Raw genomic sequence first — 26,947 nt, 5'->3', positions numbered from 1 at the left:
ATAGAATTTCAGAGTCCATTCAGGGAAGTAGCCCTTCTACACAGACCCCACTTTCAAAATGATGGCCACCTCTTTGTTAGAGCCTAATGGATTTAGATGGGTAATCCCAGAACTAGTAGCCTTAAACTGGAAGACTGCTGCTTCCCTTTTAGGATACTTAACAACTCATGACTCAGCTCTGAAGAGGATGTGGTTGGTGAAGTTTCCTGTTTCTAGTGGTCACACGTTCACATGCGCCTGCTGGCTACGGAAATGGAGGGGGGGGGGGTAATGACTCCAGGGAGTGGTGTTTAGATCAATAACCACACTCACCTGTGTGAGGAAACACCAACAGGACCAGTCTCATCCAGTGCAAATGAGGACACAAAATATATCGGCCTTACACACTCCCAAGAGTTTTGGATCATCTGTAACAATTAGGTCACCAGGAAATCACGCTGGAAATTTTAAAAACTTAGATTACTCTGACTATATAATTATATAGTTAGACTATATATAGTTTGCTCTTTTTTCCCTAACATTGTTTATGGTGATGTCTCTACTACAGACCAATTCCTTAAAGTGAGCTTTAGATAATAATCTTGAGGTCACATAGAAAATACATATATTCTACTTTTTTAGCCCTACCGTTTCCCAAAGGTAACTACAATTTCTGCTCTTAAAAATATTGGATCTTGTCTGACCTGTGGTGACGCAGAGGATCAAGAGTCCCCCTGGAACACTGAGGTTGCCAGTTCAAAACCCTGGGCTTGCCTGCAAGGCACATACAGGAAGCAATGAGTTGATGCTACCCATTCCTCCCTGCACCCCTTTCTCTCTCTCGCTTCTAAAATCAGTAAGAACTTAAAAAAAAATACTTGTTCTTACAGAGTACAGATTAAATGTGTAACTCAAAACTACTGAATATCAGTAATACTGATCTTTTTACAATTAAAACCTCCAATGGAACTTGCAGTCCAGGTTCAGAAATATCCCATTTGAATGAATGAGGGATTATAAAATAAAGGCCTTGCCTCACATGCCAGTTTACAGTCAGAGAAAGTTTTATTTTTTAGATAGGGCAGGGAGAAAGGGAGAGATAAGAAGCATGAACTCGTAGTTGGGTCATTTTAGTTGTTCCCTGATTGCTTCTCATATGTGCCTTCCCAGGGACCTCCAGCTGAGCCAGGGACCGCCTGCTCAGCCAGCGACTGCTAAGATCGAGCCACTGACCTTGCACCCAGGCTGGTGAGTCTGTACTCAAGCCAGATGAGCTTGTGCTCAAGCCAGTGACCTCAGGATTTTGAATCTGGGACCTCTGTGTCTCAGGTCGATGCTCTATCCACTGTACCCCCACCAGTCAGAGAAAGTTTTAAAATCTGACTTTTAGTTTCCTATTTATTAATTATTCCAGATGGTTATAGTTCAAGTTTCTGGCAATTAAGTTCCTTAAGCTACAGAAATTTAGATGTCAACAAAATGAATAAAGATACAACACGAAGGTAGTGACCATTTAACAGTCTGCATGTACTAAAAAGGCTTAATGTCTAAAATAGAGATAAAAATGACAGGATGCAATTATTCTCCAAAAGCACTGTTTTTATTTATAGAGTCATAGCCACTTCAGTGGCAGGAGGAATGGGAGAGGTTCCTTTCTCAGTCCAGGGGCCTCCATAGTGTTGGTCTGTTGTTAGCAAACACACAGGCAAGTGGCCTCATGGATTTGGTAAATTAACAATGTTTAGTCTCTCTCTGCAAGAGCAACAAGGTGAGTGTCAATCTCTGCTTCTGTAAGAATCCTAGAAAGCAAAGGAGAAAAGAAAACAAAAACTATTTACTTTTTGAACTTTTATTGTCAAAATTCCAAACACACACAAAAGTAAAATAGATAGTAATAAACTCACGTGTACCTAACACTACATCCAACTTCAACAATGATCAATTTATAGCTAATCTTTAAAAACATCTATATACTAGTCATTGCTTTAAATTTTGATGGAATTCTCAGATGTCATATCAACTCTATCTATACTCAAAAATGTTTAAATGACATCAGATCTAGAATTAGGTCTTTACAAAACAAACCCTTTTAAGTTGAAGCTATGATATAAAATTTCTAAATATAAAGCTAAAGCACACATAAAAGTATTCTACTTTAGCTCCTATGTCAAAATGCTTTTATACCTAGTATAATTCCAGTTTGAATCAGCTGAGAGATAAGAAGATACTCCATGCTGAACGTATGGTATTTTCTAAATGTTTGCCTCAAAGAAATAAACTGGTTGTCAACTTCTCATTTTAAAAAATTATTGATTTTTTTTATAGAGAAAAAAAGGGAGAATATAGAGAGAAACATCAACTTGTTGCTCTACCCACTCATGCTGTCATTGGCTGATTCTTGTCTGTGCCCTAACCAGGGATTGAACCTGTTATCTCGGCATGTTGGGACAATGCTCTAACCAACTGAGCTACCTGGCCAGGGCCTGCTTGGCAACTTTTAATGTGACTTATTACTGCTGGACCTCTAAAGACTGAAATTTGTCAAAGTGACATTATTTAGTGCAAATTGGGGTAATTTTTTTTTTTTTTTTTTGTATTTTTCTGAAGCTGGAAACGGGGAGAGACAGTCAGACAGATTCCCGCATGCGCCCGACCAGGATCCACCCGGCACACCCACCAGGGGGCAATGCTCTGCCCACCAGGGGGCGATGCTCTGCCCCTCCGGGGTGTCGCTCTGTTGCGACCAGAGCCACTCTAGCGCCTGGAACAGAGGCCAAGGAGCCATCCCCAGCGCCTGGGCCATCTTTGCTCCAATGGAGCCTCGCTGCAGGAGGGGAAGAGAGAGACAGAGAGGAAGGAGGGGGGGAGGGGTGGAGAAGCAAATGGGCGCTTCTCCTGTGTGCCCTGGCCGGGAATCGAACCTGGGACTTCTGCACACCAGGCCGACACTCTACCACTGAGCCAAATGGCTAGGGCCGAAATTGGGGTAGTTTAAATAGCTTATATAGTTGTTGATGCTTATGTTATTTACTCATCATTTAAATATACTATCACAACATTTATAAATGATGTAAGATTTTCTGAACACACAGGATCTTTGATCTCTTATCTATGCAACTAATTGACAGAAATAAAAATTTTAAAGGTTATATGAGTATCTCAGACTAGAAAGCAAGAACTGTAAGTCCTTTACAGAGATTTGTAAATTGTTCTTGAGGGAATTTTACATAGAAGAGGAAGAGGCAGGGGAGGGGAAGGGAGGGAAAGGAAGAAAGGGGAGGGTCTGATATATAGTAGCATTTCACATTGCTCTTTTTTTTTTTTTTTTTTTTTATTTTTCTGAAGCTGGAAACGGGGAGAGACAGTCAGACAGACTCCCACATGCGCCCGACCAGGATCCACCCAGCACGCCCACCAGGGGCGACGCTCTGCCCACCAGGGAGCGATGCTCTGCCCCTCCGGGGCGTCGCTCTGCCACGACCAGAGCCACTCTAGCACCTGGGGCAGAGGCCAAGGAGCCATCCCCAGCGCCCGGGCCATCTTTGCTCCAATGAAGCCTTGGCTGCGGGAGGGGAAGAGAGAGACAGAGAGGAAGGGGGGGTGGAGAAGCAAACGGGCGCTTCTCCTATGTGCCCTGGCTGGGAATCGAACCCGGGTCCCCCCGCACGCCAGGCCGACGCTTACCGCTGAGCCAACCGGCCAGGGCCATTTCACATTGCTCTTATAACTACTAAATAACTGAGGCTCTACAAGAAAAACTTGAAGACTACTTTGAATTTCTATTGACTTTAAGCTAAAAAAAAGAAAAACAGTTGCCTAACCAGATGATGGCACAGTGGAGAGAGTGTGGACCCGGGACGCTGAGGACCCAGGCTCGAAATACCAAGGCTGCGGGCTTGAGTGAGGGCTCATCTGGTTTGAGTGTGGGATCACAGACATGACCCCATGGTCGCTGGCTTAAACCCAAGGTCACTGGCTTGATCAAGGGGTCACTCAAGTGCTGCTACAACCACTTGATGCTTCTCATCTCTCTCCCTTCCTGTCTGTCCCTTTCTCTAAAAAACAAAACAAAAAACCCTATGCTTACTTTACCCCTTACATAAAAGAAGTTATTTTATGTCACTGTAGTATTAGATATAAAATCACTCTGAAATGAGAAGCAGTTATGTCTGTCTTAAAGAGACATCCAGGAAGTTTTAAAGCATTTCTCAGATGCTGAAGAGAAAAACTCAAATTGTAGTTCAAAAAAACATTTATTTCTCCAAGTTATAGGACAAATGGCTCTCCACAACTCTACCTTTCTAGGCTGCAATTTAGCACTTGGCAAACTTCTTTAAGTACCTGGCCAACAACAGAACTCACCTGAATTTAGGATTTTCAACTGTAACTACTCCAACTTCTATTTCTGAAGGTTTGAAATCAATTGATAGAACAGTAGAAAGGCATGTAATCGCAGTCTGAAAAAAGTATCAACATTAAAATATAGTATTTTTCAGAGATTCCAAGATTTTCTCATTCCAAGTTTATTCAAATCATGAATTAACACAACTTATTCATTTTTACTCCATGTTTCAGTGATGTTGTTCTATAGCCATGTTACTAACAGATTCCTTAATTCTAATGTCACCTGCCAATGATAAAAACTTGTTTATACCAGTCCAGCCATGAACGGGTCTATCAACAAAATAGGAAGATTTACACAAAACTGTCTATTTGGCTAATGCCAGGCACTACAGCACTTGAGAGAGGATAAAGACGAATAATACAGTCTTCTTTCAAGAAATTTACAGTAATAACAACTTAAGAATATTTAAGTGGTTCTGTATCTGATGTGATTAATTACTTATGTAATTATGAACTGCAACTAAAAAAACCTTTAAGGAACATTTAAACAAGACACAGTACCTTCCAGATGAAAAGGAGCTTTATATCTCTTGTTAATATAAATACAACCAACCAAACACAAAAGTATTTAGATGGCAATTTTTCCTTTGTCATTTCTCAAAAGCATGTTGTTAGTATTTAGAAATGGCTATATCCCATATCTTCACTTCAAAATCTACTAAAATTTTTGTTTTTAATTTCTTAGCAATGAATAAAGAGGCTTCTTTAGTCTAATGTTACTAAAATGTGTGTAAGAACTTTAGGTTGTCCTATCAGTTTTAAAAGTTCCCAATTATAGCCTGACCAGGTAGTGGCGCAATGGATAGAGCGTCGGACTGGGATGCAGAAGGACCCAGGTTCGAGACCCCGAGGTCGCCAGCTTGAGCGCAGGCTCGTCTGGCTTGAGCAAAAAAGCTCACCAGCTTGGACCCAAGGTCACTGGCTCCAGCAAGGGGTTACTCAGTCTGCTGAAGGCCCGCGGTCAAGGCACATATGAGAAAGCAATCAATGAACAACTAAGAAGTCGCAACGCGCAACAAAAAAAAACGAATGATTGATGCTTCTCATCTCTCTCCGTTTCTGTCTGTCTGTCCCTGTCTATCTCTGCCTCTGTAAAAAATAAATAAAAATAAAAAAAATAAAAGTTCCCAATTATAATAAATAATCCCCTCAAGAACCCTAATAAAGCTGGCTCTATTTTTGTATCCCAGACAAAATTTCTCTGCCAAGTTGTCCCGTGACATATTCCTTTTCTAAGAAGACATTTGTTTCCCCAGAGAATTTGGTGTGTGGCTACTGTTTCATTAGCACACTATAAGAACATTACTGACTCATTTTCTTTACTTTTGCTACCAAGAAGCTGAACCCTAAGCTATCTGAGTTATAATCATATAGGTCTTTAGATCTAATCTTGTTTCCTATTTTTAGTTATATTTCTCCATTTTACATGTTTTGTTGAAAGCAGTTTCAAATACATTATGAAATACGATAGGGAATCAAATGAATAAAAGCAGTCCTCATTGTCCCCATGACAGCTGAATGACAGTAATTTTACTGACTGAAGGATGCAATGATCCTCACTATTCTAGATAGCATAAAAACTTCTTTGGTTAACTTACTTCAACTGTCTGTTCAAATGTCCAATCAAATTTCTTCTTCACTTTTTTTTCAAGAAAGCTGGTCGACTCGGTTTGTTTAACTCCTGCTGCAGTGGCTTTAAACCCACAGTAGTAGCCTGCAGGATCACACTTGTACACCTGAGGGCCTTGTTCTTCATCTATACCAATTAAAATCATACCTAAAACAAAAGAAAGACCCTCATTAAATATCTTATACCTTTATACAACAAAATTTCTTATGTTGTCACATAGCTGCTGTTAATCATTACTCTAGCCATCTTTTTTAGAATGTGTTTTGCTTTAAAAAAACTGATAAAGTACAGGTTATCACCACCTATAAATTAGGTATCAGAAATTTCCAGTTCAGAAAAGATTTTATCACAAATTTTTAGAAAGTTCAAATGATCACAAATATAATTTACAATTTTTTTTTGAATCCTTGCTATTACTCAAAGCATGTTCCTTTGAACCTGAATTCCTCAAGATATTACTTGGACAAATAAATTGGGAAAATATGCTTTTCACATAATTCTTTTAGAGACAATAATATACAATAGCATGCAAGTGTTCTAAAGTGTTCTGCTGTAGGCTGACCTAGTTTTAGCTCAGTAGTTCTTTTTTTAAGTCAGGGAACATTTATTTGGGTCCCTAACGCCAAGGGCCGAGGCTGGCCTGGTTTGACCAGGTCTGGGGCCTTGCTGGAAGGGGCACGTCCTCTTGCTAGGGCTGGTGAGGATCTGGTCCTGCTTGGGCCAGTAGAGAACCACAAAGCTACCTGGAGGAAGAATAGGACCTCTGTTGTCTTTCACCTGCCCATCAGCAGATTAACTGTCTCCTATCTTCATGGGGGGTGGAAGGTACTGCTTTCAAGGACATCAAGTTTCAAGGAAGTGTTGGTGGATACAGAGGGTAGGTCTAGGTTTGTAAGCACCAATGAGACTGATAGTGACAGTAAGGCCCTGTCCTGGGCCCTGAACCATAGACTTCACTGCTGTGGTCACCACAAGGTTGCTAGTACAGACATTGCTCTGCAAGGTGCCTGTCCACCCACACTGCTTTGGGCAGATACACTGGATAAATCAGGCCCAATGGGGTTGCCCCGGCCTCAAGTGAGGCTTTTGATTCTCCACAGGTGGGGGTTTGAGCTTGACTTTGGGCATGGTTCCTGCCCTCGGGCCCAGGCCAAGGAGCTGGGGACCTGGCTGGGCATCCTTCCCCTGAGTTTAGAGTGCCTTCTTTGGTGGCACCCTGTAGCAGGGTTCTGTAGGAGGCTGAGAACCATCATCTGTGACACTGAAGTCCCAGACAAACTGGATGAGGAGCTCATTCCCTTTGGAGGAGATGGACCTGAGGCTATGTCTCTGCAGAACTTCCCCAGCCTCTTGGTGTAGTCGCTCACAGCTCTGTTGACCATGCAGAGTCACAGTGGCAAGTAGGTGTCCAGGATCAGGTGTTCTTAGTTACCTGACTTAGAAATACTTTTTCTTTTTGAAATTTAAGAACTACCAAAAAAGAGAAAAAACTCATGGACATAGACAACCATGGTGAGTGCTGGAGGAGGTAGGGCAGGGTGGGCGAAGGTGGAGGAGGGTGTAAAGCAGGGGTCCCCAAACTACGGCCCCGCGGGCCACATGCGGCCCCCTGAGGCCGTTTATCCGGCCCCCGCCGCACTTCTGGAAAGGCACCTCTTTCATTGGTGGTCAGTGAGAGGAGCATAGTTCCCACTGAAATATTGGTCAGTTCGTTGATTTAAATTTACTTGTTCTTTATTTTAAATATTGTATTTGTTCCTGTTTTGTTTTTTTATTTTAAAATAAGATATGTGCAGTGTGCATAGGAATTTGTTCATAGTTTTTTTTATAGTCCGGGCCTCCAATGGTCTGAGGGACAGTGAACTGGCCCCCTGTGTAAAAAGTTTGGGAACCCCTGGTGTAAAGAGATAAATGGTGATGAAATTGTGCACCTGAAACCTATAATTTTTTAACTAGTATCACCTCAATAAATTTAATAAAAAGAAAAATAATGAAATCAACTACTGATTAAGGCTCCAGGGAACTAAAAGTATATGTAACACACCTGGGAGTGCTGGAGCAATGTGAAACACATCTCAGGGTTAATGCTCACCCTAAGTGCCTTTGTTACTCTTGGTATACATTCCCCTGGTACTCAATATAAGCCAGATTCCAAACTCTGTACATAAATTTATCACAAATCTAAACATGTTATTAAAATGACATAACAAAAAACAGCCTTCACCACTAAACTTCTTTCTACTCAGCAGAATAGGTAACAAAGTATTTAAAAAATGGCTCAACTCCTGCTTTCTTATGTTCTAGATTTGAACCACTTTGTGAAGTGTCTAAGATTTGGTATGAACTGACTACTTTATTCACACTTATAGATGTTTATTATAGAGTCTACTAATGAGGAACTATCAACCTTTTTCTTTCCTTTTTTTTTTTTACAGAGACAGAGTCAGAGAGAAGGACAGATAGACAGGAACAGGGAGAGATGAGAAGCATCCAATCATCAGTTTTTTGTTGCGACACATTAGTTTTTCACTGATTGCTTTCTCATATGTGCCTTGACCACGGGCATTCAGCACACCGAGTAACCTCTTGCTCAAGCTAGCGACCTTGGGTCCAAGCTGGTGAGCTTTGCTCAAACCAGATGAGCCCTGCGCTCAGGCTGGTGACCTAGGGGTCTCGAACCCGGGTCGTCCACATCCCAGTCTGACACTCTATCCACTGTGCCACTGCCTGGTCAGGCTCAACCTTATTTTATTGACAAACACTGTGACAGTGATCAGACATCTGCTTTATTTGAATGTTATGTCACCCTATAATTTTCTTTGTGCTTTATACTTGATATATACGAAGTACAAGGGCAACACGAAAGAGATTATCTACTTACTGCCTGGGGGATGCAAGAAACACTTCTCTACTCCAGGGGCTTGCAACATGAGCAGGGATTTTATTAGGTGATAAGGACATGAAGGACAAGCAAGGCAAAGGAATAAGACATGAAAGGTCAGGGTACACCCAAAAAATTACCCTGATGAGGGAGAAGAGCAGTGTAAGACAGAGGCAACTTGGGAGTAAACTGTAAGGGGCACCGCATGTCATATTGAGGAGGTTGGAATTTACACTCTAGCCAATAAATCAGTTTTTCCAAGGGAGCAACAACCAAAGTTTGACTTTAGAATAACTCATGCAGCTACATGAAAGACTAGGGATGGCACTATGTCAGAAACAAACATGTATTGATTTTTTCAGAGTAATTTATTACATTAAATCTAAAGTCAGTAAATCTTATCCTTTTCTTAATAAAATATACTTTTTATTTATTTTTAATTTTATTTGTTTTTAAAAAAATTTACTCTAAAAATATGAACTATAGGCATGTGTGAGTTTGATTCTTTTTTTAAAAAGATTTTATTTATTGATTTTAGAGAGGAAAGAGAAGTGGGGGTCGGTGGTGGGGGGAGTAGGAGGCTTCCACTTGGTAATAGTTGCTTCTCCTATGTGCCTTGACCAGGCAAGCCCAGGGTTCAAACTGGCGACCTCAGTGTTCCAGGTCAATGCTCTATCTGTTGTGCCACCACAGGTCAGGCTGTGTGAGCCTGATTTTATTTGGGGGGGGAGGTAAAAAAAAACCCCCACAACTACATTGATAAAATGCCTTATTTAGGGATTTCCTTTGAACTAGTAATCTAGAATTGCTGTAGAACCCCCACTACAACAGCCTAATACAACAGCAACTTGGATCTTTCAAATCACATACCCTAAATAGAAATATTTTGATTAAAAGTCTAAGCATGTAAAGCTTAAAGATAATACCATAAATATTGTTGTGAAACGTATCCTTCATTACTGATTTGTTATAAAGATTTCCTCACCTTATATAATTTCCACATGTTCAGAACCCAGGTGGTACTGAAATAACTTTATACATGTTTTCTAAAAAAATTCTAAATCCATCAATTATTTGAGAGACTTCTTAATATACTTACAACAACCAAGAGGCCTCATTTCAGCATTCTGTGTGTAGACCTGAGAAATATCAGCAATTCTTTTACACAGCATGTCCACAGGAATCTCATAGCCATACTTGTATTTCCAATTAGCTGCCTCATAGCGTGCCCTCTGTACCTGGGATCTGCTATCAGCTGAGAGCATAAAAGAGGGTTAGTTCTTCAGAAGGAAAGAATGAGCCAATTTTCCATCTCTCTCTCTCTATTATGACTTAAGGAAAGTAGAAGTAGTCTACTATGGCTCTTTCTGCCACCAATGAATAGTGAATGACTCAGCAACAAATACATGACAAAAAGAAAAAGATTTTAAGATGAAGTTTTATATACAGTACTGCCCTTTTATTCTGAGCCCTTTATCAGCTGTCACAATAGTTTCTATAACCAATAACTCCCTAGAACAAGTTTTAAGGAGAGAGAATGTTTCTCTTGATCGTTTTTGGTAAGCTTAAATTTTCCCTTGATTTCAGAAAATAGAAACCCAAAGAAACTTTTTATACTCTCACCTATTCCTAACCAGTATCATTATTACCAGGTTTGAGATACACTGACTTACATCCCCCATCTGAAATAAATCATCTATGAGAGGGGCCCAAGCCCAGTTTCTAACAGTAATATAAATCTAATTCTATTATACTCATAATTTCAAAAGAAACAATACTCTGATATCGTATCAAGATATTGTTACTAACCTTAGAAAACTGCACATCTACTCATATCATCTAAAAATAAGGCACTAAAGGGAGCCTTTTAAAATGAATGCAAAACTCAAAAATAATTTGAAGAAAATAACAAATCTAAGTAGATATAGATCCAGTTACCTGTCATGCCTGTCATCACACAGCCAATGTTTTCTGTTATCTTGAATAAGTGAGTCACTGTGCTGGAATCCAATAATTTGTCCTAATGAACAAAATAAATCAAGATAATTAAAGGAAAAAATACTGGTCTCTGTGTAGTGATAAAAATACTGTGGCCCTGGCCGGTTGGCTCAGCGGTAGAGCGTCAGCCTGGCGTGCGGGGGACCCGGGTTCGATTCCCGGCCAGGGCACACAGGAGAAGCACCCATTTGCTTCTCCACCCCCACCCCCCTCCTTCCTCTCTGTCTCTCTCTTCCCCTCCCGCAGCAAAGGCTCCATTGGAGCAAAGATGGCCTGGGCGCTGGGGATGGCTCCTTGGCCTCTGCCCCAGGTGCTAGAGTGGCTCTGGTCAGGACAGAGCGACGCCCCGGAGGGGCAGAGCATCGCCCCTGGTTGGGCGCATGCGGGAGTCTGTCTGACTGTCTCTCCCCATTTCCAGCTTCAGAAAAAAAAAAAAAAATACTGTGCAATTATAATAATACACTATATAATAAATATCTCCTGTTCACTTTACAGTTAAAACCAATTTTTTAAAAAGGGAAGGGAGAGGCTGTGTTTTCCTTTGTCAGATGGTATGTTTCTTTTGGGCAAGAACTAGAGCTCACCACAGCCTGTTTCACGGTCCCTGCAGACAAAAGACCTAGAAATCCCACTGTGCTCACCATCATATCATAAAGTTTAATATGTTAATTCTGTCTACTCAGTTCAACTCTCTGTAGTTGCTTAATAAATACTAAAAAATTAGAGTCCACACAAAAATGTTAATATATAGACATAATAATATACCTCTATAAAAACTCATGAAAAATTCTAGCATTACATTCTGTAGTAACTGGCAATCGGACAGTATTACTTACAGGTACTTTCTTCTGTGTGACAATTACTGCACAGTCTTTCCCTCTGACAGCTACCGATGTAAGGCCACCCTGGTTAATAGCCTTAAAAGCATATTCTGGAAAACAGAATATTTTTTTTAAACTAAAGACAGAATAAATTATCATAGATTCATGCAATGAAATAATAAGTAGTCATTAAAAAGGAATGAGAGCCTGACTTGTGTTGGGACAGTGGATAGGGTGTTGACTTGGAATGCTGAGGTCACTTGTTCAAAACCCTGGGCTTGCCTGGTCAAGGCAGACATGAGAAGCAACTACTACAAGTTGATGCTTCCTCGCCCCCCCTTTCAAATCAATGAAAAATATCTTAAAAATAAACAAACAAAAATAATGAGAGTTTGGTGGTGGTATAGCGAATAGAGCATTGACCTGGGAAGCTGAGGTCCCAGGTTTAAAACCCCAAGGTTGCCAACTGGAGTGTGGGGTCACCAGCTTGAGCATGGGGTCGTCAACATGATCCCAAGGTCACTGGCTTGAGCTAGGTGTCATTGGCTCTGTTTGAGACCCCAGGTAAGGCACGTTTGAGAAGCAATCAATGAACAACTAAAGTGAAGCAACTATGAGTTGATGCTTTCATCTCTCTCCCTTCCTGTCTCTCTTTCTCTCTCAAAAAAAAAGTAAGAAAAAGAATAAGCCTGACCAGGTGGTGATCCACTAGATAAAGCACCAATCTGGAACACTGACGACCCAGGTTAAAAGCCCTGAGGTCACCCTCTTGAGTGTGAGCTCATCAGCCTGAGCACGACCAGCTTGAGCGTGGGACCATAGACATGACCCCATGGTTGCTGGCTTGAGCAAGGGTAACTGGCTCAGCTGGAGGCACCCTGGTCAAAGTACATATGAGAAAGCAATGAACAACTAAGGTGCTACAACTATGAGTTGATGCTTTATATCTCTCTCCCTTCGTGTCTGTCCCTCTCTCTCTAAAAAATAAAGAATGAGACAAGAGCTATAAAAGCTATCATGGAACATTAAGACATGAAAAGTAAAAAAAATGATAATAATAAATCATAGTTAAACTAACTCCATTTCTTTCTATTTTAATTTTATAGAAATTGGCCCTAGTCAGTTGGCTCAGTGGCAGAGAGTCAACCCAGCGTGTGGATGTCCCAGGTTCAATTTCTTTTTTCTTTTTTTTTTACAGGGACAGAGAGAGAGTCAGAGAAAGGGATAGATAGGGACAGACAGACAGGAATGGAGAGAGATGAGAAGCATCAATCATCAGTTTTTTGTTGCAACACCTTAGCTGTTCATTGATTGCTTTCTCATATGTGCCTTGACCGCAGGCTTCAGCAGACCGAGTAACTCCTTGCTGGAGCCAGCGACCCTGGGTCCAAGCTGGTGACCTCAGGGTCTTGAACCCGGGTCCTCTGCATCCCAGTCGGATGCTCTATTCACTATGCCACCACCTGGTCAGGCCCAGGTTCAATTTCTGACCAGGGCACTCTGGAGAAGCGACCTTTGGCTGCTTCCCTCCCATCTCCCCCTTCCACAGTCAGCTCAATTGTTGAGCGTAGCCCTGGGCACTGAGGATAGTTTCAATGGTCCAAGCCTAACAGCCTCAGGTGTTAAAAATAGCTCAGTTGTGAGCATTACCCCAGATGGGCAGAGCATCGGCCCCAGACAGTGGTTGCCGGGTGGATTCTAGTCGGGGTGCATGCGGGAGTCTCTCTCCCCTCCTCTCACTTGGAAAAGAAGGAAAACAAAACAATACAAAAACAACTTCTTTGACACCTGTAGTTAGTTGATAATGGCTGCCTTTAGGAAATAGAACTATAGATGAGGCTATTTGTTTCTATGTTACATATTTCTATAATATTTAATTTTTTTTTTTTTTTTTTTCCATTTTTCTGAAGCTGGAAACAGGGAGAGACAGTCAGACAGACTCCCGCATGCGCCCGACCGGGATCCACCCGGCACGCCCACCAGGGGCGATGCTCTGCCCACCAGGGGGCGATGCTCTGCCCATCCGGGGCATCGCCATGTTGCGACCAGAGCCACTCTAGCGCCTGGGGCAGAGGCCACAGAGCCATCCCCAGCGCCCGGGCCATCTTTGCTCCAATGGAGCCTTGGCTGCGGGAGGGGAAGAGAGAGAGACAGAGAGGAAAGTGCGGCGGAGGGGTGGAGAAGCAAATGGGCGCTTCTCCTGTGTGCCCTGGCCGGGAATCGAACCCGGGTCCTCCGCACGCTAGGCTGACGCTCTACCGCTGAGCCAACCAGCCAGGGCCTTATAATATTTAAATTTAATATAAACATATTTTGTAATTAGGAAAACAGTAACAGAAATTAATATATGCTCATGTAGGAAATATGAAAAGACAGATTAAGAAATTCCTCATAACTCCAATCAGTATCTACATTTTCACACACAATATATCCTTTATTTTATTTTTTTTTTGTATTTTTCTGAAACTGGAAACAGGGAGGCAGTTCAGACAGACTCCCGCATGCGCCCGACTGGGATCCACCCGGCACGCCCACCAGGGGGCGATGCTCTGCCTATCCAGGGCATAGCTCTGTTGTGACCAGAGCCACTCTAGCGCCTGAGGCAGAGGCCATGGAGCCATCCCCAGCGGCCGGGCCATCTTTGCTCCAATGAAGCCTTGGCTGCGGGAGGGGAAGAGAGAGACAGAGAGGAAGGAGAGGGGGAGGGGTGGAGAAGCAGATGGTGCTTCTCCTGTATGCCCTGGCCGGGAATCAAACCCGGGACTCCTGCACGCCAGGCCGACGCTCTACCACTGAGCCAACCGGCCAGGGCCAACAATATATCCTTTAAAAAACCTGTGAAGTATTACTCTGGGCACTGGGTCTGAGGCCTGGCCTCATTTGTTCAAAAAGCCATTGGTGATAAGGATCAGCTAAGACAGATATAACCTATAAACACTAAAGAATATCCTTTAATAAGAACTATAATAAAAATTCTTTACCAAATATTTCTAAACGGCTATATACTGAAGAGAGAACAAAAGAAGGAACAGACACTAGAAAAAAATCACCAAAATCTTCAATCTAGCTTAGACTTAACTGGCTAATTATATTTTTACCACCCCATTAAATTGCAAAAGAATTTCTAAAATATGTTTCAAAATGCTTTTCAGTTCTGCTTCTCATATGGCAAATAAAGCTTCTACCAGATCATTCCTCCACAGATAAAAAATTGGTAACTTTACATAACCAATAACTACCTGAGAAGAATGTGGCCCAAAGTAGGCAGATTCTAGAGGCGAAGTGAGTGTTTAGAAAAAAGGAACAGCATAGAATGAGTTTCCCATTTTCCTAGCTTATAGCCTGAGTCCAGGCCCCAACCATGGCTAAACACCCATGGAAAACTCAGTCCTTTTGGCCTAAAGAACTAGCGAGAAGTTTGGGGGTAACCACTATCCGGAAGTGAGGGAGAGAAAGAAGAGAGCTACAGAGGGAGAGCCCCAACATCTATATATTAATGTTGCCCAAATCCTAGCTGATTCCATAACCACACATGCACAAGACAGACTCCAGGCAGCCTAGCTAAGGATAAAAAAAATTGATATTTTTGAGCTGCCAACCAAATTAAATGCCTCTTAGAACAAATCAACACTTTTTGGAGGAATAGAACAGAATCCAGTCTTCACAAGCTATCATTCACAAATGTCCAGGACAACCCAGCATTATTCAACACACCAAAAAAGAAAGCAAACTAAGAAACCAAAGGCAAATCAAAATCAAGAAAATGCAAGAGACCAAACCTGAGATTACCCAGGTGTTGTATTAGCAGGCAAACTTATAAAAACTATGCCCAATGACACAACAGAAAATATTCTCAAAATTAAATAAGACAGGATATCTCAGAAGAGGAAGTACAAAAGAACCAAATGGACTTAACTGCAGAATGAAGATAATAAAGAGTGAATGAATAGGCCCTGGCCGGTTGGCTCAGTAGTAGAGTGTTGGCTTGGCGTGCAGGAGTCCCGGGTTCGATTTCCGGCCAGGGCACACAGGAGAAGCTCCCATCTGCTTCTCCACCCCTCCCCCTCTCCTTCCTCTCTGTCTCTCTCTTCCCCTCCCGCAGCTGAGGGTCCATTGGAGCAAAGATGGCCCAGGTGCTGAGGATGGCTCCATGGCCTCTGCCTCAGACGCTAGAATACCTCTGGTTGCAACAGAGCGATGCCCCAGATGGGCAGAGCATCACCCCCTGGTGGGCATGCCTGGTGGATCCCGGTTGGGCGCATGCGGGAGTCTGTCTGACTGTCTCCCTGTTTCCAGCTTCAGAAAAATGCAAAAAGAAAAAAAAAAAGAGTGAATGAATAGGGAAATTAACCAGCCAGATTAAAAATAACAATGAGTCTGTGGGACAACACTAAAAGGTATAAATAATGTATGTATAATTGAAATCCTATATTGAGGGTAAAACATTAAAAAAAATAATGGCTAAAAATGTTTCAAAAACAGTATGTCAAAAGATACAACATTTCAGACTGAAAATCCAGCAAAGTCTAAGTGAATAAACATAAAGAAAACTGCATGTAAGCTTACTATAGTCAAATTCCTAAAAAACAAAAATAGAGAAAAATTTGAAAACTGAGAAAGAACAAATTATACCTAAGAGAACAATGATGTGAATTCTGCAGATTTCACTGATGATAGTGAAACATCAATGAAGCATGGAAAAAAGAACCCACCAGTTCTGCATTCTACATCCAACCAAAGAAACCCTTCCACTGCTGGATAGTTTCCTTCTGCTATGAATGTGTGTGTCGGGTTGTCTGCTTCTTACAGCAGACATTTAGTTCCCCATCCATCAGCCATGGGAGGAGGATTGGGACCACGCAGATGATTAATTCAACCCATTCTTCTGGGGGGGGGGGGGCTCCTGGGGGCCCTCTTTCATCATCATATTTGGAATCAGATGAGTTTCTGTAGCCTCTTCTCTTATTCACACCTTGCTGAAGCAGTTTTCTTTTTAAAAAACAAACCCATAAACTCAGCTATTCCCCAGAAATCTGTTATCAAAGATAATCTCTACAGTCCAACACTTGTCCATTGGAGATGTAAGTCATCTTGTTCCTTGTTCCCTGCTTCTGGAGCGATTGAGCAGCCTGAGAAGATTTTATAAATTCGACCCCAAAGGCAAGGGAAGTAAAGACAAAAATAAATGGGACTATATAAAACTAAAAAGCTTCTACATAGCAAAAGAAACTGCCAACAAAACAAAAAGGCAACCAACTGAATGGAAGATGACATTGGCAAATAGCTCCTACAAATGTTTATTTCTAAAATATATAAAGAACTCATACAACTCAACACTAAACTAATAAACCATCCAATTTAATAAAATGGGCAGAGGGCCTGAACAGACACATCTCCCAAGACATACAAATGACCAAAATACATATGAAAAGATGCTCAACTTCACTGGCTATTAGGGAAATGCAAATCAAAACTACAATGAGATACCACCTGTTAGAATGGCTATTATCAACAAGACAAGTAATAACAAGTGTTGGAGAGGCTGTGGAGAAAAAGAACTCATTTATTGCTGGTAGGTATGTAAACTGGCATAGGCACTATGGAAAACACTATGAAGGTTCCTCAAAAAATTAATCGAGTTACCATATGACCCAGCGATCCTTCTTGGTATCTACCCGAAACACTTGAAAACATTTATTTGCAAAGATATATGTATAAGTTCACTGTAGCATTATTTACAGTGGCCAAGACATGGAAACAACCTAAGTGTCCTTCCATAGAGGATTCAATAAAGAAGATATGGCACATATATACTATGGAATACCATTCAGCCATAAAAAAAGATGAAATATTGCTACTTACAACATGGATGCGCCTTGAGAATATTATGCAAAGCAAAATATGTCAGTCAGAAAAAGCTAAGAACCATGACTTCACTCATCTGTGAAATATAAAATTGAAACTCATAGACACAGACGACAGTATGGTGGGTACCAGAGGGAAGCAGGTGACAGATAGTAAAGGCTAAAGGGAGTAAATATTGTGGTGATGGAAGATATGATTCTATGCCCTGGCTGGATAGCTCAGTTGTTTAGGAGTGGTCAACAAACTCATTAGTCAACAGAGCCAAATATCAACAGCAGTACATCGACTGAAATTTCTTTTGAGAGCCAAATTTTTTAAACTTAAATTATACAGGCAGGTACATTCCTTATTGAGGTAGCGCCTGCACGTAGTATTTTGTGGAAGAGCCAAACTCAAGTGGCCAAAGAGCCACATGTGGCTCGCGAACTACAGTTTATCGACCACTGGTAGAGCATTATCCCAATACGCAAAGGTTGATGGTTTGATCCCCAGTCAGGACACATACAGAAACAGATCAATGTTTCTCTCTCTCTCTCTCTCTCTCTCTCTCTCTCTCTCAATAAATAGATAATTTAGAAAAATAAGACTTGGGTTGTGGGCCTGACTTATGGTGGCACAGTGGATAAAGCATCAAGCTGGAATGCTGAGGTCACCGGTTCAAAATGCTGGACTTCCCCAGTGAAGGCACATACAACAAACAACTACTACGATTTGATGTCCCCCACCTTCTCTATCTCAAATCAATAAATAAAAAATCTAAAAAGAACGCACCTGTGAATTTGCCAGGATTCATTAAAGGGTTCCTCTACTTCTCTATATACACTGGTGCTAACCCATAGCACTTTCTGTAATGATGACAATGTTCTATATTTGCACTGACCAATATAATGGCCATCAGCTACATGTGGCTATTGAGCACCTGAAATGTGGCTAATGCAACCGAGGAACTGAATTTTAAAGATCTTAAGCAATGTCAATCCTGTTCATCTCCTACTTTTCTGAACCTCCCTTCTGTCTCTTTCACTGCTTCCATCTCTTCAGCCAGCTTTTTTTTTAAATTTAATTTAATTTAATTTTTTTACAGAGACAGAGAAAGAGTCAGAGAGAGGGATAGACAGGGACAGACAGGAACGGAGAGATGAGAAGCATCAATCATTAGTTTTTTGTTGCACATTGCGACACTTTAGTTGTTCCTTGATTGCTTTCTCATATGTGCCTTGACCCCGGGCCTCCAGCAGACTGAGTGACCCCTTGCTTGAGCCAGCAACCTTGGGTCCAAGCTGGTGAGCTTTTGCTCAAACCAGATGAGCCCGTGCTCAAGCTGGCGACCTCGGAGTCTCGAACTTGGGTCCTCAGCATCCCAGTCCGATGTTCTATCCATTGTGCTACCGCCTGGTCAGTCAGCCAGCTTCTTAAATACTGTTCTTTGCCAGGATTTTGTCATTTCTCCCTATCACAGGATACTTTTATACTACTGTTACCTTTAGCTCTGAACCCATACTTTGAAATACCTATTTTGTCCAAAGGCATGTATGAAAATAAATTCCTCTCTCTCTAAACCTGCTGCTTTTCTTATAGTCCTCATCTCAAATAGTTGTATTACTGTCGGTCAAATAAGTTTGTAAATATGATATATGTTTGCTTGCTTATGGTTTGCATTGGGTGTGGGGGACAGGTGGTAAGCAGGCAGGGTCGTTATAGCCTAAGGCTTAGTTTTAAGACTAAGCCTTTCTCACCCTTTTAATACTAAAATCTTTCCAAAACTAAGCTTTTCCCCACACCCTCAACTGTTGCATGATGTGGGGTGGTGCACTCTCATGAGGAATCCCATTTATGCCTCAGATAAGTGACTTTGTATCAGAGACTTCCTTGTTTGTATACTGGATTAAAGGTTTTGATTTCTACACTATAAAATGGGGCAGAGGAGCCCATGCTGGAGGAGAGCAGAGAAAAGCCACATGGAGGAGAGGAGAAGCAGCCAAGATGGCAGAGTGCTGAAGGAGAAGCCAGTTTGTACAGTTTGTGCAGAGAGAAGGGGATGGGGAACAGAGGTTGTAAGGCCAGTAGTCATGGCCACCATCACAGCCACCTGGTCCATGCAGGTTCACATTAGATTCAGACAGATGGTAATGAAACAATGGAGCCAAGAACTGGTGAGCCATTACCTTTAATCCTAGCTTGCACCTGGTGGGCAAGTAAAAACACACACTGGGCTCCAAAACCCACTCATTCGGTGCTCACAAAGCTACTGACTTATCTGAGTTTCCTAGAATCAAAGGTTTCTAGCTCACCAGTCTTATTCACCTCTGTTCCTCATCTCCTTCTCTCTACACAAACTCTGCACAAACTGGCTTCTCCTTCAGCACTCCACCATCTTGGCTGCTTCTTCTGGCCTCCTCCATATGGCCTCTTTCTGCTCTCCTCTCTGCTCTCTCCTCTAATGTTAATCTCAGGAACCCAGAGAGAGCAAGCTCCTGGTCTGCCCCACTTTATAGTATAGAAATCCAAACCTTTAATCCAATATAGAAACAAGGAAGTCTCTGATACAAAGTCACTTATCTGAGGCATGATGGGATTCCTCCTGAGAGTGTACCACCCTACATCAAAAAGGGTGGGAAAGGCTTAGTCTTATAACTAAGCCTTAGGCTATAAGGATCCTGCTGGTTTACAGCCTGTCCCCCAACACACATTAATATAATCATGCCCATCCCAAGCAAGAAGGGCAACTAATATAACCTGGGCAATGGGCTTCCATGTGGGCAGCGCCATCTTTAACAAAGTGAGCATAATATATTTTATTTGCCCAACAGAGGTGAATAAGGCTGGTGAGGTAGAAACCTTTGATTCTAGGAAACTCGGATAAGTCAGTGGTTTTGGGATCCCTGAATGGAAAGGGAAGTGTTTTCCCACTGTGTGTATTTCTTGTCCGCCAGATGCAAGCTAGGATTAAAGCTAATGGCCCACCAGTTCTTGGCTTCACTGTTTCATTACCGTCTGTCCGAATCAAATGCGAACCTGCATGGGCCAGGCGGCTGTGATGGTGGCCATGGCAGCTAGCCATACACTAACCATTCAGTATTTCAAGCTACAAACCTGAGTACTAGCCTTGATTCTTCACCTCTTCTCTCTCAAATGTCCAATCATATCTACTCAGAGTCTTCTCTTCACCCTCTCTTTTTTTTAGAAAATTAAAATTAATGGAGTGACATTGATCAGTAAGAGCACATAGGTTCCAGGCAAATATCTCTATAGCATTTGAACTGTTGACTGTGTTGTGTGCCCATCACACTCAAAATCATTTTCCAGTCGTCATAATTTTGTCCTTCTTTACTCCTTTTCCCTCTACTCCCACCCTTTCTCTCTCAATACCTTAGTTCACTCATTAGGGTTTATATGGATTAGTGAATAAGCTTCTCCTAATTGGTCTTCCTGCCATTAGCCCTTTTCTAATTCTAATTCTGCATTCAACTCTCTTACATTCTGATTTAATAATACTGTCATCCTTTAAGATCTCTGCTAGCTATGTCCAAAAACCCATGGGACAAAGTCCAAAACATAACACAGTACTCAAATCTCTAAAATTTTGCTACTCTTCCAGTTGTTACTGTCTATCCGCCAGTCCTCCTCCCTGCAAATTTCCTTATCTAAATCTCTAGCTAGATCAAGTCATCTTCTTTGAGGATCCTTTCCTGGTTCTCCCTGGCAGTGTCACTTCCCACAGTACCATTCCTTGTACTGTTATTTATTTATTTTTTTACAGGGAGAGAGAAAGAGTCAGAGAGAGGGATAGACAGGGACAGACAGGAACGGAGAGAGATGAGAAGCATCAATCATTAGTTTTTCGTTGCCACACCATGGTTGTTCATTGATTGCTCTCTCATACGTGCCTTGACTTATTTCAGCAGACGGAGTAACTCCTTGCTCGAGCCAGCGACCTTGGGTCCAAGCTGGTGGGCTTTGCTCAAACCAGATGAGCCCACGCTCAAGCTAGTGACCTCGGGGTCTCGAACCTGTGTCCTCTACATCCCAGTCCTACGCTCTATCCACTGTGCCACTGTCTTGTCAGGCTGTACTGTTATTTTAGTACCCATCATGTTCTAATTTTCAATAAACTTTTGTATAAACAAATCCCCATTTTACATATATATAATGGGACTCGAACCCATTATAACACTATTACCATAAAATACATATTTTGTAATCATGTCCAGAAAAATGAAAACTGCCAGAATAAAGGCTCTAGAGACAACTTAATAATTACAGAGTATCTTCTAAAGAAATACCTGTAGGGTAGCCTGACCTGTGGTGGCACAGTGGGATAAAGCATCGACCTGGAACACTGAGGTTGCTGGTTCGAAAAACCTTGGGCTTGCCTGGTCAAGGCACAAATGGGAATTGATGCTTCCTGCCCCTCCCCCCCCCTCTCTCCTCTCTCTCTAAAAAAAAAAAAAAAAAATCAATAAATAAAATATTAAAAAAAAAAATAGAAATACCTGTAGGGTAAAAGTAGTATCACGGTATATAACAGAGGTGAGCAGGAAGGCCAATTAAGAAAAAAATAGAGCCTGACCAGGTGGTGGCGCAGTGGATAGAGCATCGGACTGGGATGCAGAAGGACCCAGGTTCGAGACTCCGAGGTCGCCAGCTTGAGCACGGGCTCATCTTGCTTGAGCAAAGAGCTCACCAGCTTGGACCCAAGGTCGCTGGCTCCAGCAAGGGGTTGCTCGTCTGCTGAAGGCTCGCGGTCAAGGCACATGTGAGAAAGCAATCAATGAACAACTAAGAAGTCGCAACGCACAACGAAAAACTAATGATTGATGCTTCTCATCTCTCTCTCCGTTCCGGTCTGTCTGTCCCTGTCTATCTCTGCCTATGTAAAAAAATAATAATAAAAGAAAGAAATAGAAAGGTTATAGGCAGCATTTAAAAGCTATATTTATTTTTTCAAGCCAGAATTGAGATGCTGGAAATAGTAATTATACACTTTATTTCCATCACTAAAGATTTTGGTTTTTGGATAAAATTTCAGAAACTTGCAGAACTAGCAAACACTCTTACATTAACCTCAGTAATCTGTCCCTGAATGTCCAAGATTATGCAGGAAAATGATAACTGATAGCCCATTCTCCATTTTTTTAAATGGGGGAAATTATAATGGATTACATTAGACTGTGAGCCCCTATTTTCTCAAAACTGTAAATTAAGTACATAGTAAAATATGTATTTTTTGAAGCCTATGAAATAGCCATTTTATAGGTAAAAGACAGCCAAAATCAGCAGTTTTATATGGTTCAACCTAATAGCAAACCGTAAGATTAGAACGTAAATTGCTTCCTGGATCACAAACAAGAGTTAATAATAGTTGTTTTGTATACAGAGACCTTTTTTCTATAGTAATCTCTTACTTTACTTCCTTTCCTACAAATTTCCCCAACCCTTTCCAAACTTTTCTGGGGCTCATTTGTCCAACACTAGGAAAAAACAGGGGCTAAATATGAAAGGCACAGTGACAAAGTGTTCAGGACAAGCACACAATGCCAGGCAGTGTCTCACAGTATGACCAGCTCAGTGTGAGGCTAACAACAGTGGAGATGCATAGCCCCTCTATGGATGCTCATCAACATCTACAGGTGATTTTTGAAGTTCTGCTAATTATAGGAATGTACCTCAAGATTTTTCTCACTGATAATTTTGTTTAAAACACTGTACTGAGTTTTGGGAGATAAATATAACTTTTCCCCCATATAAAAAACATGGGCTGGGAAAATAACAAATCAAAAGACCCACACATTCTATGATGTTTGGTTATTTTTAAAAAACAAGAAATGTTCTACTGGGGCAAGGTAGGTAGGTACTCTGCAGGATAGGTTTATATTCAATTTCAACACTGTGTGAGAAACTTTTCATTAGTAAGATTTTTTGAAGTTGTTCATTCTGTCCTTCCCTAACCTTGTAACCTAAAATGGGAACTGTGTCTCATTTCATAGTGCCTCCAAATATTACATTCAAATGGTGACCTTCAAGTGGATGGAGTCACTAGAAAGCTTGGTAGTGGTGAGAAGGAGGTTATGAAGTTTCAAAACATAGCAGTGTTTGATCTCATTACTTTTTTGTGGAGTTATAATACGCATATATTTTGTGTACATAACATACATATTATGCATGTGTACATACAGACATTTAATTTCAAGTCAGATTCAAGATGGGCATGAGAAGTCAGTGTTGAGAAACACTACTTTAAAACAAGAATTTTTTTATATCCTTTTTTTAAAATAATTTATTCATTTTTAGAGAGAAAGGAGAGAGAGAGGGTAAAGGGGGAGAGGAGCAAGAAGAATCAACTCCCATATGTGCCTTGACCAGGCAAGCCCAGGGTTTGGAACCGGCGACCTCAGGATTCCAGGTCGACACCTGATCCACTGCGCCACCACAGGTCAGGCTAAAATAAGATTTTTTTTAACAGCAAAGGGGCAAACAGTATTTCCTAGCCCATTTACTTGTAAAACTTCTGACTCCTTTTTATCACCTACTTGTTTCTTCCTGATAGCATTCCTCTCAGAAACCCTTATTGAGCACTTAACTATGTGACATTGTTCTAAGTACTTTACATTTATTAGCTCATTAAATCCTTACAGCCCTATAATTATTATCTCTATTTTACATATAAAGAAAGTTCTCATAGCTGGTATGCAGCAAGGACTTGAACCCATGAATCCTGACTTCAATATACAATGCCACTTCTAGGTTAGAACACGGTCCTCCTTCAGCCGGTCTCTACCAGTCCATGTCTTTCCTGTTCCTTAGTAGCAACCAGGCAGTGCTCACATTCACCTGCCAGGCAAATTCAAGTGACTGCTTCTCTCCTCTCTTGCCAGGTCTATCCTGGAAAAGATCAGCAAGCAGAAGAGGAGGGCCTGAAAGTACCCAGGCTTTTTGCTCTACCTGGACCTTAGTTGCCCCACTGTTAACTTGGGGAATTCCTAAAATTAATTTCAAAGCTAGAGGCTCTGTATATGGCTCTACAGTTTTTACATACACACACTCATGCGCACACATACAACTTAAATACAATACATATGTCAACAGAAAATTTTCAATAGTTACAAAGAGTACACATGTCAATCCATAATCTTTCTTCCTACTCCCTGGAAGCAAACACTGTCAACAGTTTGTTCATAATTATGGCTAGCATTTATAAATTTATACTTCTATTTTTTGATTTATCAAATTTAGACTACATTTATCTTTTGAGTCCCAGCTATGGAAGATGAGGAGCATGCTCCCCATTCCATTGATCTTTCCTTCCCTTGTCATCTCCCCATTTTTGTTATAATATTTTTCACCGTCAGTGTTCAAGTTTGCACTCTATAATTTTTATATACATTGTTTTAGGCTGCTTCTAAACAGCATTTATGATTTTACGATAATGTACATATATTTCACTAGAGAACCAAGCATGGATGGATTATAAAAAGGGAAATATTCCAGGTCTACAGAGCAACTAAGCTAATAGAACAACAACAAAAAAGGAGCCAGAGTCAAACAGGAATCTAAGAACATTTACTGAGTACTTAATACTGTGCTAAGCCCTCTACATACATCACCTTATTTAATCCTCAAAACCACCACATAAGGAAGGAATTATTAGCCCAACTTTGCATAGAGAAGCTAAGGCTAAAGTTGTATCACTTGGTCAACTGGTATGGAGCAGAGCAGACATCTGAATCCAGGTTACAGCTCAGGCCTGAACTTGTCACCACAACACTGCTTGCTCACGCTACCTATTCTTTCACTTTCATTTTCCTAGCAATGTCTACTCTGTACCCTGAACAGCAAACGGAGTGTTATTCAACAAGGCAGAGTTTAAAATCATTCTACCTAGACATTATTGGTCAAATACTGGTTATATTTTTCAATTGGGGATGAATTAGAAGGATTACTGGATTATCCATTATGGTGCTCTTTCTTGCTACATTATATACAGAGGTAGGAAAAGCAGATTTACAGTTGTTCGTATATAAAAGGACATGCAGGTTATGATTATTACAATAGATTTATTAACTCAAAAGAATGTCACAATGCAACTGTAAACCTACTTTTTTCAACCCTTATATTATATATACAATATATAGCCATACAGCAGACTGGTTTCATTCTTTCACTCTCTTTCTAAAAGTTACAGGCAAAGAGAAGCTCATTAATAGGCTGACTTTATCCTTATGATTTCCAAGCACAGACTGTATTACTGTCCTCACCAAGGCAGAGGTGCTAAACTCATTCAAAAATGAAACTATCATGGGCCAGTTGTAAATCAGGTCCTCTTGATATTAAATTCTCTATGGCAAGAGGTTAAAGATCCGAGGTATAACCACAGCCTAAATCCTGACACCATTTCGATCCAACGAAATATATTGTTATACCAAATAACTGACTTAGGGTTTATTTCCACTAAAGTTGTTCTTAAGTAAACAGCTAGTTCAACATACCTCATTACAATTCAGAACCAGCTTTTCAACTACAGGAGCAGTCAAACAGATGTGGGTTAAAAGGGGATGTTAGTTTCAAGAGCAGCTCTAGAACTGCCAATCACTCATCCCAAAGATGTCCTGAACTCTACAGATACTAGTAATTTGGCATTTTTTATCGGTTTGTTTTTGTTTTTTGCTTTATCTGTTATTCCCATTAAGTTGTGAGCTTCAACATAAGAGGGTGTGACATCTCTGTGTCCCCCTAGGGCCCATCTCTAGCACACTGAAGGCTCTGAATGCCTTGTGGAAACGACCACAGGACAAAGAAGTGCATGTTGCAAACAAAGGAAAACGTAGAGGGAACATTTTATTTGTGAGGTTGAGAGGCAGATTATCTTTCAGAGAGATTAAAGACGTTGAGTTCACCTAGGCCAAAATGTAACAAGTGAACAGGCGTCTGGAAGTCGGCGTCAGACACTACGGTTCTGCTGTTCCTAACTCTGTGTGCAGGTGGCGCGGCAGCTCGCCCTCAACAGCAAGAGGCCCTCAGTCTTCGGGCCCCTGATCCCTGCGTCCGGACAGGCGTGCGCGTACCAGGGGACGTCAGTCCAGACTGGGCCCTTCTCCCGTCCCAACTCCCGCCATGCTTCAGCCCGGGACTGAACTCCAGGCCAGACCATGACAGAGCAATTCGAGTGGACCAAAGGCGAACCTGGTTCACTCACCTACTTGGTACAGCCGTCCCTCGGGTGAAAAAATGGTAATGTGGCGGTCAAAACCAGCGCTGGAACCACGGGACATGTTGGTGAACCTACTACTTCAAGAGCGGTCGCTGGGCTCCGTAGCTCCCACACAAGGCGTACAAGCGCCACCGGATGTTGCTGCGACTGCTTCCGGTACA

At 41.5% G+C, this 26,947-nt stretch overlaps 1 protein-coding gene and 1 pseudogene across 1 annotated transcript; both read right to left on the bottom strand.

Annotated features, from left to right (window-relative positions):
- Window positions 1-1,557: 1,557 nt before the first annotated feature.
- PSMA6 (proteasome 20S subunit alpha 6) lies at window positions 1,558-26,947 on the bottom strand. The gene is made up of 7 exons (XM_066341395.1): window positions 26,772-26,947; window positions 11,729-11,823; window positions 10,833-10,914; window positions 9,994-10,149; window positions 5,982-6,160; window positions 4,342-4,436; window positions 1,558-1,778 (listed from the first exon to the last, which is right to left on the bottom strand). Exons 1-7 carry the CDS (start codon window positions 26,845-26,847, stop codon window positions 1,721-1,723), a joined length of 741 nt encoding a protein of 246 aa, XP_066197492.1. The 5' UTR covers window positions 26,848-26,947; the 3' UTR covers window positions 1,558-1,720.
- LOC136375951 (selenoprotein K pseudogene) lies at window positions 16,517-16,803 on the bottom strand (annotated as a pseudogene).

This window comes from Saccopteryx leptura, chromosome 6, assembly GCF_036850995.1.
Source record: "Saccopteryx leptura isolate mSacLep1 chromosome 6, mSacLep1_pri_phased_curated, whole genome shotgun sequence".
Classification (NCBI taxonomy): domain Eukaryota; kingdom Metazoa; phylum Chordata; class Mammalia; order Chiroptera; family Emballonuridae; genus Saccopteryx; species Saccopteryx leptura.
This window is presented reverse-complemented; position numbering and strand designations above follow the sequence as displayed.